This window comes from Ochotona curzoniae, unplaced genomic scaffold (genome assembly GCF_017591425.1).
Source record: "Ochotona curzoniae isolate NIBS_2020 unplaced genomic scaffold, NIBS_Ocur_1.0 scaffold_4701, whole genome shotgun sequence".
Lineage (NCBI taxonomy): Eukaryota > Metazoa > Chordata > Mammalia > Lagomorpha > Ochotonidae > Ochotona > Ochotona curzoniae.
The window spans coordinates 39,130,677-39,141,485 of record NW_024467122.1 but is presented as its reverse complement, the minus strand read 5'-3'; the positions used below and the strand labels follow the sequence as shown (position 1 = coordinate 39,141,485).

The 10,809-nt window shown below is 50.1% G+C and overlaps 2 protein-coding genes across 5 annotated transcripts; one reads left to right on the top strand and one right to left on the bottom strand.

The window, feature by feature from the left end:
• The first annotated feature begins 41 nt into the window (after positions 1 to 41).
• On the top strand, positions 42 to 6,548 carry GMPR2 (guanosine monophosphate reductase 2). Of its 2 annotated transcripts, XM_040968687.1 has the most exons (10): positions 42 to 149; positions 449 to 570; positions 695 to 814; positions 2,946 to 3,029; positions 3,140 to 3,313; positions 4,090 to 4,171; positions 4,262 to 4,368; positions 4,533 to 4,575; positions 5,214 to 5,373; positions 5,542 to 6,548. In XM_040968687.1, exons 2-10 carry the CDS (start codon positions 484 to 486, stop codon positions 5,729 to 5,731), a joined length of 1,047 nt encoding a protein of 348 aa, XP_040824621.1. In that variant the 5' UTR covers positions 42 to 149; positions 449 to 483; the 3' UTR covers positions 5,732 to 6,548. The 2 variants fall into 2 exon arrangements, with proteins under 2 accessions (XP_040824621.1, XP_040824620.1); XM_040968686.1 differs by lacking the exon at positions 2,946 to 3,029 and having other exon boundaries at positions 64 to 149.
• TINF2 (TERF1 interacting nuclear factor 2) lies at positions 6,523 to 9,373 on the bottom strand. Of its 3 annotated transcripts, none has more exons than XM_040968683.1 (9): positions 8,912 to 9,373; positions 8,676 to 8,780; positions 8,449 to 8,550; positions 8,270 to 8,377; positions 8,073 to 8,169; positions 7,297 to 7,750; positions 7,140 to 7,204; positions 6,945 to 7,036; positions 6,523 to 6,808 (listed from the first exon to the last, which is right to left on the bottom strand). In XM_040968683.1, exons 1-9 carry the CDS (start codon positions 9,101 to 9,103, stop codon positions 6,614 to 6,616), a joined length of 1,410 nt encoding a protein of 469 aa, XP_040824617.1. In that variant the 5' UTR covers positions 9,104 to 9,373; the 3' UTR covers positions 6,523 to 6,613. The 3 variants fall into 3 exon arrangements, with proteins under 3 accessions (XP_040824617.1, XP_040824618.1, XP_040824619.1); XM_040968684.1 differs by having other exon boundaries at positions 8,694 to 8,780; XM_040968685.1 differs by lacking the exon at positions 8,676 to 8,780.
• Positions 9,374 to 10,809: the final 1,436 nt, after the last annotated feature.

Genomic DNA, 10,809 nt, shown 5'->3' with positions numbered 1-10,809 from the left:
GCGAAGCTGAAATGCCCTCGGTCCGCAGTTCTCGCCGGCGAGTAGCGGAACCTGCAGGCACGGTTCCGGAGTCTCTGCAGGCTGCGCGAGGCTGGTTGCTGAAGAGGGTGATCTTCGGTCAACCGCCGCCCCCGCCGAGGCAGCAGGAAGTGGGTACCCTAGTCCGGAAGCGGGGGAGCCCCTTACTCCCTACTTTACTGTTTGCAGTAGGGCGGGAGAAAGAAGTGTAGCGGGGTGAGGAATGCACCCTCAGGGTCACTCAGAGCCCCTTGCTTCCCAATTTTTCCCCTCCATAATGGGTACCTGGGATGGAGACAGCGAGAGTAAACGGCAACCGCGGGACGGCTCTAGCCGAGAAATGAAACTTGCCGCCAGCCCCGACCTGATGGGACAGCTCGGGGCAGGGAGGAGCTGGGTTAGGACCTGGATGACTTTTCCGACTGTTCAGTCATCAGATCCATTGCTACTCGCAAGGACTCCGCCATGCCTCACATAGACAACGATGTGAAACTGGACTTCAAGGATGTCCTCTTAAGGCCCAAACGCAGCACCCTCAAGTCTCGAAGCGAGGTGAGCCAATGTCGGTTACCTGGCTCTTTTTTGACCTTCAAGTTCAAGAAAACCACCCGATACTTATCACGGTGCAAGTTTGTTTAGACGCTTGAGCTGCTCAGTTTCCTGTTCATATTTGCAGGTGGATCTCACAAGATCCTTTTCCTTTCGGAACTCAAAGCAGATGTACACTGGTGTGCCCATCATTGCGGCTAATATGGATACTGTGGGCACCTTTGAAATGGCCAAGGTCCTCTGTAAGGTAGGACTTCCGCAGACCTCTGTCGTCCTTGTAGTGTCCGCCTTATCCCAGCCAGCAGCAGAGGAGTTAGCCGCCTGGCAGTCAACAAAATGTTATATTTTACATTTACTATTTTCTCTAGCATTGAGGCTATTTTCACCTGATGAGGTCAAAGAGTTATCTGAATTAGTGAGATTAAAACTAAATAGATTTTTTTTAAAATATTTTTATTTTTATTTGAAAGGCATATTTATAAAGGAGAGACAGAAAGTTCCTCCATCTACTAGTTCACTTCCCAGAATGGCCAGAACGGCTGAAGCTTTGCCTATCTGAAGCCAGGAGCTTCTTTCACATCCCCTATGTGGATGTAAGGGCCCAAGGGTTTGGGCCATCCTCCACTGCTTTTCCAGGCCATAAGCAGGGAGCTGGATAGGAAGTGGAGCAACCGCAACATGAACCATTGCCCATATGGGATCCTGACACTGCTAAGCCTCCTGTACCACAGCACCAGCCCCCAAAGCTAAATCTTGTTCCTATTTTCCCAATATGTAAACAGAAAGTTCACCTTTTTTCTTATCTAACTTATTTACTAACTTGCCTGCCACTCAGATTGTTCCTTTCCCATCACACAAGTCCCTCTACCTATACCAGTATAGGTATTTGCTGACTTAGCCCAGAAGCTAAATACAATTTCAGCAAAAATCTCTAACTAAAACCAAAGAGAAAAATTCCCAACTAGAACGATTTAGAACTTTTATGCCTGCTAATCTTTTTTTCCTCCTTTAAACCTTTGTCTTGTTCAAGTTCTAGGTTTCTGGGATGTGTCCCAAATGGAATGTGTTTTTCTTATATACAGGTTGTTCACTTTGAACATGGAAGATCTTGTTCCTGTCAGTAATAGTAGCTGAGAAGGTAGACAGTTACCTGAGACACGTGTACTGTGCTGGTTGACCCATGGAGCCCTGGATCGTGGATTCTGCTGCTGTTTGCGGCTCTGTTAGCTTTAAGGACTTCGCCTCCCTTTTCCACTGGTGTCTTTGTGGAATGTGTGTGGTTTCTCTGAGGTGGATAGTTGCACAGTTGTATTACGTTATTCACTAACTGCTTAGAAATGCTGCTGTTGCCCTTGGCTGCCTGCCCTGTGCAGTAGAGTTGGGGCATGGTGAAGCTGTTGGCTGAGTTGACATGCAGTGAACGCTGGTGGGGTCTTAATGCTTCATTTAGATTGGCTTTTGGTATTATTGATGTGTGCTAACGAAATAGGTAGAGCCAAGTCTCACATGATGGTAGGAGTGTTGCCAAGAAAGCCAAATTCAGTATCAGAGTGAGCTGGTACTGATGATCCCTGAATGAATGTGGCACTCCCTTGCTGCTGGCTGACCTGGGACTTCCTTGGATTTCTTGTCAGCTGCAAGGTTTGTGTTGTCTCAGACACCTGCTGTCTCTTAGCTGTTACATGCTTGTACTTGTGAAGCACAAATGCCAACAGTCACATTGGCTCTGAATGCTCTTCTGTATTGGGATACAGTTTAAAATCTGTTGAGCTAAAGAATGCCAGCTGGGTCATTGGATCTTTGAACATAGCTGACTTAAGGTAGAAATAAGACTTGATCCATGTCCCAAACAAACAAACAAAAAAAAGTGTCCTTTTCTCCAATAAAGTTGGAAAAAGGATGGGGTAGCATGATTACTTATTACTTCCACTGACCTTATGGCCTTACCTTCAGTGGGCCTCTTGAGTTACTACTGGTAAGTGAACCATTTGTAGATGACTCAGTCCTAAATTCCTGAGGACTCTGGAGGGGCTTAGTGCAGGTGTGGCTGCCTCTGCTTCCTTAGGTCTAGTGCCTGTTCCATTGCTCTAAAACAGTGTTTTTTTAAAATCAAAAGCAGCGTGCAAGCAGATAAGTAAAATCCAACCTGGAAAACTCAAAGCTTGTTGCAAAAATTTGACAAGCACTAGTTTATGGCAGTCAGTCCTCCAGGGACTTGTAGGGAGAATAAAGGTTGAATTCAAATTCCACTTCAACTACTAGCTTCCAGTTACTTTAAAATTTCAGTCATTGTTTATCAGATAGAATACTATGAAAGTGTTCCTAGAACAGTGCTAACCAGGTTTTCTTTTCATTGATAATTTCTCTCTTTTTCCCAGTTCTCCCTCTTCACTGCTATCCATAAGCACTACAGGCTTGACCAATGGCAAGAGTTTGCTAGCCAGAATCCTGACTGCCTTGAGGTAACACTGGACCTACATGCTCCCTTATCCCACTGTTCCAGAGTCCTTTGGCTTCTTGGGGACCAGCCTTCACCCTTATCCCAGCCAACAGCACCCCATTTCTCCCACAGCATCTGGCTGCCAGCTCAGGCACGGGCGCATCTGACTTTGAGCAGCTGGAACAGGTCCTGGAAGCTATTCCCCAGGTGAAATATATCTGCCTGGATGTGGCCAATGGCTATTCAGAACACTTTGTTGAATTTGTGAAGGATGTACGGAAGCGCTTCCCTCAACACACCATCATGGTACGACTGTTACCCTGTAGCTGTACATTCCTCCTCTTCCATTTTGTTGCTGCTCCATTTCATTAGTTCACTTCTAATTATGATGTTTTCTAGACAACTCTCTTACATTACTGGGTGATTATACAGTGCTTCCAACTCAAAATGTCTGTTTATTGGTCGGTGCTGTATGTAACCCTTGAAGGATAAAGTCTTTGTCCCTGACATCACTCACCAAACCATGAGGAAACACTGTTCACCCTTGTGTCAAATACATATCTGTTCACTGAAATGGACATGTACTACAGCAGTATAAAAGGGGTCACAAGGAAACAATGTTTTATTTTCACAGGTATAGGAAGGTGAAGCCAGTTCTGTGACAGAACTGCTTAAGGACAGGATGTGTTGGCATCTCGGTGGGAAAGGGGAGTTAGACAAAGACAACTCTAACACCGTGCTTGGTCTAGAAACTCCTCTTGTTGTATTGAATGCGCCTCCCTGCTGCCTTGTGTCTCCCTGTTGGCTGAGGCCATGAAATGCATCCTGGACCTCAGCCAACAGTGACATTGCTCATTCACCCTCCTACCTCAGCTTGGTAGTGCTGACTAGGAGACAGATGTGAAGCAGGACCCTTTGAAGTAACTAGTGCAGTTGCCCTTAGGGAGCCCAAGAGCCCAGTACATTGGATCTAACACCCCACTTTTGTAAAGTCTTGGGAGGTCCTGGTTCAGGTATCCCACCTATCAATGCATGTAACCTTTCCCCTCCTGACCTTAAGGATGCTCTTTCATCTGTCTCAGGCCGGAAATGTCGTAACTGGGGAGATGGTGGAAGAGCTCATCCTTTCTGGGGCTGATATCATCAAAGTAGGAATTGGGCCAGGTAAGTTGGTTTATTGGGACCATTTCTCAGCTCTCTGGTGGCAAACACCTGTGGAATCTTTCCTCCCCACCTTTGCCATGTACTTCCCAGGTTCTGTGTGTACCACCCGCAAGAAAACGGGAGTAGGGTATCCTCAGCTAAGTGCTGTGATGGAGTGTGCAGACGCTGCTCATGGCCTCAAAGGCCACATCATTTCAGTAAGGCCCCAGGATGGGCGGGGTGGGAGGCTGCCACACTTCTGTAGAATAGGGAGGCTCTGGCAGGGTTGGATCAGGCCCTCCGGGTTCCTGGCAGCTCTGAGATGTTGCTGAGAGGGTTTGGGAAGATCTACTGAGTCCTTACAATGCTCTTTACTTTGCAGGATGGAGGCTGCAGCTGTCCTGGGGATGTAGCCAAGGCTTTTGGTAAGGAGGTTAGGAGGGCACAGGAGGACCCTGTAGAAGAGGACTATAGTCAGGCTAGGAGAGGCCAGGAAGCCATTTAGTTTTTTTCATGTTGTGAATTAGTGATTGTGAGCCTACGGAATCACCTGGACAAGCCAGCAAGGGGCAGTCTGGGGATGGGGACTCAATGGGCAAGGGCCATCTGTCCTCCCTGCCGGATTGTGGGACAATGTAGATTGCTGAGCCCTACTCTAAACTTATAAATCACTCAGGAATAGGGTTGCAAAGCTGTATTCTTCACAGCTTTCTGGGTGACCCTCACATTGAAGTAGGAGATCTTTGGGACACTTAGAAGCAATACTTGCTCAGCTGAGTACAATAAAATGAGATGACCAAGATGCCAAAAGTAGCAGAAAGAGCAAAAGGCAAATGGGGAAACCGCCAAAGGCTCTTCTCAAAATCCTGGGAAATGAGGCCTACTGAGTACGGGCCAGGGCACAGCAGGCCTGTGTTATAGACAGTGGAAGCAGAGCTGAGAAGAGGCTGGGGGGCAACTGTTAGCGTGGAGAATCGAGAATCTGGTGTGAGTGGCTTTTGAGTGTGGCCACGTGGACAACTCCAGCCAGTTTTATCTCTTGTCCCTTCTTTGCTGCTGGCAGGAGCAGGGGCTGACTTTGTCATGCTGGGTGGCATGCTGGCTGGACACAGCGAGTCAGGTGGTGAGCTCATTGAGAGAGATGGCAAGAAGTACAAGCTCTTCTATGGGATGAGTTCTGAAATGGCCATGAAGAAGTATGCTGGGGGTGTAGCTGAATACAGGTAGGAGCCAGAGGCCCAGAAGCTAGAGGTTCCTAGAGAATGGGACCATGTGGTGTGGTTGGCAGGATTCATGCCTCCTGGGATGGTGGCATGGCAACTGGGACCTAGATGCTAGACAGTCATTGGGCATCTAAATGGAGAAGCTAATCAAATTTTCTCTATGCCAAGGGCCTCAGAGGGAAAGACGGTGGAAGTCCCCTTTAAAGGGGATGTGGAACATACCATCCGGGACATCTTAGGGGGGATACGCTCGACATGTACCTACGTGGGAGCGGCCAAGCTGAAGGAGCTGAGCAGGAGAACTACGTTCATTCGTGTCACTCAGCAGATGAACCCCATCTTCAGCGGAGAGCACTAGATCCCAGCACTCTTACCATGGGGCTTCCTGAGCAGGCCCATCCCTGTCCCAGCTGCTGTGCCTACTCATGCATTGTCTTGTCATTTCCTAGTGGCTCACTCCTAAGCGCTCCTGTGGTAATGCTACACTTCCCTGTTTGCACACACAAAATACCCAGGGCACTCAACTGAGGAGGAAGCAAGCGAGAAGACAGTCTGAGGAAATGCAGAAAGATAATCCAGGGTGATCTGGGAACCCAGCACCCCAAGAGTACTACAAGGAAATGACACTGATTGGTCCATAAGTGTTTTACTAGCCCTTGTCTGGAAGAGTCAGGGCTTTCAAAATCATGTCATGTTAATGAGCTTCTTTAAATGGGACCTTCACATATCTAAAGAAAACAGAAGCTTTTATGTATTTGAAATACCTCAATAAAGAGACCCCATCTACTATAAAGAGACACTGGGGCTTTCTACCTAACACTGGTGCCCTGGTGCTGCTCCCAGTATAAGCGGACATGGGGACAGCACCAACTGCAGTGGTCAAGGACCAAGTACAATTTAATCTTCATTCTGGTGCCACCACCTTCAGATAACCTGGCGTCAGGACATACAAACCTTCCAAACAGCAAAAGGACATGGTTTCTGGTCTCAACCAAGGCTGAGAAGGGTTCTTCTGGATGCATCGGTACACCCCCTCCCCCAAGGGACATAAAAAGGCAGAGATTGTTCCAGCCTTGCAGAGTCTGGGTCTTCCTCTAGGGATTGACTGTACGCTGGCTTAGCCCTCTCCCTCACATCAAGACAATGTTCTAATAAAGCCAAAGTTTAATGATGAAGCATTACATGGTATTTTTAGCAGTGGAGATGGGTTGCCCAAATCCAGGTTTCTATTTCATACCCACTAAATGGCTTGCAGAGCTGAGGCAGTGGGAGATGGACAGGGTGCAGAAAACATGCCAGTGCTCATGGGGGTGTCTAGCGCTGTCACATCACATGGAGGGGAGGGCCCAGCACTTGGACCCAAAGAGGGGAAGTATTCACAGAAAGTGGGGATCAAGGTATCAAACTTTGTCTTTTGGTAGTTTTCCAGAGACTCCTGTGGAGAACGAGGAGGAAGGGGTGCAGGAAGATTCTCTCATCCGGAACCCTTCCCTGAGCCCTCTACATTCAGAGTTGTGGATTTCTCAGTCTTGCTCTACCCATCCCATTCCCCAGCTTTCCTCACTACTCACTTGTTTTTCCCTCTGAGCACTCTCTTCCTCATCAGAATCCAAGACCAAGTCCCCTATGGTAATGACAGAGCTGCACACAGATGGAGGACATGCTGCAAAAAGCAAAGCATAAGGAATGGGACTCCTCCTGGGTGGACACAGAGACCCTTGAACACTCCCCCGTCTGTCTGATCTGTTCCTGACAAGTCCACCTACCTGTCTTGGCCTGGGGCGGTGACAGTGCTAGTCTCAGGGGGTCTCTGTGGCAATCCGAGCCATTCCTGAGGTGGGAGCAAGCAAAGAGGACAGGGTAAGGGGATGCAGGCAAAGCACATGCTCTCCAGTGGGAAGAAGCATCTTGTGTTCCACTCACTCCTTCTCAGAGCCAGAGAAGTCAGCCAGGTCCTCCACTAGAGCCCTTTTCCCCAGGGTGTGAGAGGGACTCTTGCATTTTGCGTTGGAAGCTGTGCTTGAGCCTGTAGCACCTGCTGGCTCTTCTGTGTGACCCCCACCTCCTTCCCTCAGTCCAGGCTTGGATATAACTTGGGTGGCTGGGCCCAGGTTCCTAAATGGGAACAGCATGACGGTGGGACGCTCCTTATGGCCTCCCCTAGTAGACGTCCATCGGGATTGGATTCTTCTCCGGCCCAGAGGGGCCAGGTTAAAGTGACAACCAGTTAAGGGTTCTGGGTGCTGCCTCGAAGCTGGTGTAGGAGGGGAAGGTGGGCCAGGCTTGGCTTTTGGCAGGGGAGTGTGGGATGCTGGTCTTGGCTGAGGAGGAATCTGCTCCGCAGGCTCTGGCAGGCTCACTGAATCAACAGAACACTCTGCAAGAGAAGAGGCGATGTCTCACAAAGAGAAATAACAACTGAACTCTGCCAAGTGTCTCTGCTTCAGGCCAGAGGCAGGGCACATCCAAGCCCACAAAATCATGTGCCTGGACCTTGCCAAGATATCCACAAGTGGGACCTAAAACTCAATAATTTCACAGCAGGCTCATTTGTCAAGTTGACAAATCTTGTATGGTATGTGAATGATGTTATCAAGATGTTATCCAACTGGCTTGATGCCACACGTCCTCCCCAGGGCTGTTCCATGACAAGCACTGCATAGTTCCAAATGCCCAGTTCTTTCCAATGGCCCTAGTACCTGGAAGGGTCCACCCCATGTCAGCACAGTATTGGTTCAGGGCAAGACATGAGGTGACAGAAACTCCAGGCTGCATCCAAGTCAGTACATTCTGAAGCTGTGGGCAGGAAGAGAGAGTGAGAGGAGATGAAGATGACAGCTCTTGACACAACCTGCCCACCACCCTCTGCCCTTGAGCATTCCGCCTGCAACAAAACCTGCTGTGCCTGCAGTGGGGGTAGCGCCTTCTCCAGCTGACACAAATATTCAAAGAACAGCTTCTCCATGGCCACCAGAAAGGACTCCCCATACTCTTGTCCAAGTTCCTGCAGAGCAGCCGGAAGTGGGTCAGAGGGGGAATAGCTACGGAACAGATTCCCAGTTGAGCTGGTCTCACCTGCAACCTGGAGGCTAGATCTGCAGGTGCCTCTGACAGTTCCTTCACCTGTTGGCAGAAAGTTTCTTGTGCCTCCAAAATTTTGCTCAAATCTTGCTTCGTCTGGGAGAGGAAGGGGTGGATAGGAGAGCAGACAGGTTAGACGCATCAGAAGAGCTAGGATGGTTGTAAGGGCGCTGCTTCAGGTGTAACTGGGATCGGGGTTCCTGCCAGTGGCGGTTACTCACAGCTTTGGGGTCCCTCACCACAGGCCTAGACTGCGGAAAGTGGTCATTTAGGACGCTCAGGACCTGCTTCCAAGGTCGACCCTGCAGGATCAGTTCCACCACCACCTGCAAGGTACTCAACTCAGACTCGCCATTTCAGGGCTAGCTACCCCATGCCAACAGCTGTCGGTCGCTGTCAGGCCTAGCTTCCCCTGTCTGGCTCCCATTCTCCTTCCAGGTCCTACTAGCTCCAATACCTTGGCTCCGAGGCCCATACACAGCCGTTCATGATGCCGATAGCGCACCAACCCGGGGACAGCAGCGCGCAGGCTCCGAAGAAATTCCAGCACGCGTGGAAAATGCTCGACGCGACGTCCACGAACCACCTGCCAGCTGGCTGCCGCGGCCAGGCGCAGAGTGGCGGGACCGGCGCCCAGAGGCGTGTCCATGGCGCCGGTCCCCGCCCTGGGGCGGTCCCTCCAGGTGCCTGGCCGCGGCCGCCCGCTCCCTCCCAAGGGCGGGGTTTCCGGCTGCCCTCCGGACCCCGGTGCGGTCCACGTAAGTGGCGCTGCGACTCAGATCTCTACCATGGGTCATCTAGGACCCGGGAGTGGCCAAGGGCAGCTCGGGTCGCAGCCTGATGCAGGAGCAGGTCGTCACCCTGGGATAACCGGCCGCTCCGCTTTGAACACCGCAGTTGTCTTCCATCTGAGAGAAGTTCACTTCCGGCTATGGGACGGGTTGCTCTTGCCCGCGGAAGGGCGACTGGAGAGAACCAATGGGCAACCGGATAGCGGGGCTCGTGATGTCTGCGTAATAAGGCACCGCCCCTGCAGATCCGGCGCCTCTGCGGTCCTGTACCGCGGATGGGGCTGCATCTGTTGGTGCCAAGGTCGCTCCCGGGACCTCCTGGTCTCCATCCTTCTCGGGCCCACAGGAAGGTCATGTCACTTCTCTGAAACAAGGCTTCCTGGTCTGTAAAGTGGGGATCCCGTCGACCCCTTTTGATTAACGTCACCCACTGAATTACGTTCCTTTCTGGAAAGCCTTTCCGAGTAGCAGGCCCTTCCAAGGAGAAGTCCTCAGTTCTTTATCCCTCGCCTTTCAAAAATAAAGTACAGTGTTTGAAATGCAGCATTGGTTTGCTAGCCTGGTTTACGGGGGTTGGTAGGTTTATGCACAACTTTTGACTTTCTGTGTGGGTGTCATGTCTTTTCTGTATGGTGTAACTTCAAAATTATTAAAGAAGTATTTACTTATTTTGCTTGAAATCCAGATTTACACAGAGAAGAGACAGAAAGATTTTTTCATCTGCTGGCTCACTCCCCAAATGGCTACAAACGGCCAGTGCTGAGCTGATCAGAAAAAGGGTGTCAGGAGCTCCCTCTGGGTGCAGGATCCCAAGCACCAGCCCGTAAACAGGGAGCTGGATGGTAAGTGGAGCAGCCAGGATGCTAGTGCTGCGCTGATCCGAAGCCAGGAGCCAGGAGTTCTTCTGGGTCTCCCACGCAGGTGCAGGGTCCCAAGGCTTTGGGAAGTGGGGTTGCTGGGATTAGAACTGGCGTCCATATGGGATCCCGGTGTGTTCAAGGTGAGGACTTTAGCTGATAGGCCATGGCACCAGGCCCTGTATCAAAAGTCTTAAACATGCTCTTTCCTCTTTAGCCAGTCATTTTAACTTGAATGATTTATCTTAAAGAAACACTGACAAGGGCCCAGCATAGTGGCGCAGTGGTTAAGGTCCTCGCCTTGCACGCCCGGGATCCCATGTGGACGCCGGTTCTATCCCAAAAGCCCCGCTTCCCTTCCAGCTCCCTGCCTGTGGCCCGGGAAGGCAGTCGAGGACGGTCCAAAGCTTTGGGACCCTGCACCCACGTGGGAGACCCAGAAGAGGCTCCTGGCTTCGGATCGGCATAGCATCAGCCGTTGCGCTCACTAGGGGAGTGAATCATCGGACGGAAGATCTTTCTCTCTGTCTCTCCTCCTCTCTGTATATCTGCCTTTCCAATAAAAAAAAAATAATAAAAATAAATCTTTAAAAAAAAGAAACAAAGATGTGCTTGTACATAGATGGCTATCACAGCTGTATTTGTGATAAATAAACATTGAGACAATCGTTTGTCATAGCAAAACTTGAAATATCCATGGTTTGTTA

What these genes read in the sequence shown, in the direction of transcription:
- GMPR2 (XM_040968687.1), top strand. Translation starts at nt 484, where the DNA reads ATGCCTCACATAGACAACGATGTGAAACTGGACTTCAAGGATGTCCTC. An exon ending in CCCTCAAGTCTCGAAGCGAG is followed by an intron (nt 571 to 694) that starts GTGAGCCAATGT and finishes TCATATTTGCAG; the next exon opens with GTGGATCTCACAAGATCCTT. An exon ending in TCAAAGGCCACATCATTTCA is followed by an intron (nt 4,369 to 4,532) that starts GTAAGGCCCCAG and finishes TTTACTTTGCAG; the next exon opens with GATGGAGGCTGCAGCTGTCC.
- TINF2 (XM_040968683.1), bottom strand. Translation starts at nt 9,103, where the DNA reads ATGGACACGCCTCTGGGCGCCGGTCCCGCCACTCTGCGCCTGGCCGCG. An exon ending in ATCTAGCCTCCAGGTTGCAG is followed by an intron (nt 8,378 to 8,448) that starts GTGAGACCAGCT and finishes GCTGCTCTGCAG; the next exon opens with GAACTTGGACAAGAGTATGG. An exon ending in CATGGGGTGGACCCTTCCAG is followed by an intron (nt 7,751 to 8,072) that starts GTACTAGGGCCA and finishes CTTCTCTTGCAG; the next exon opens with AGTGTTCTGTTGATTCAGTG.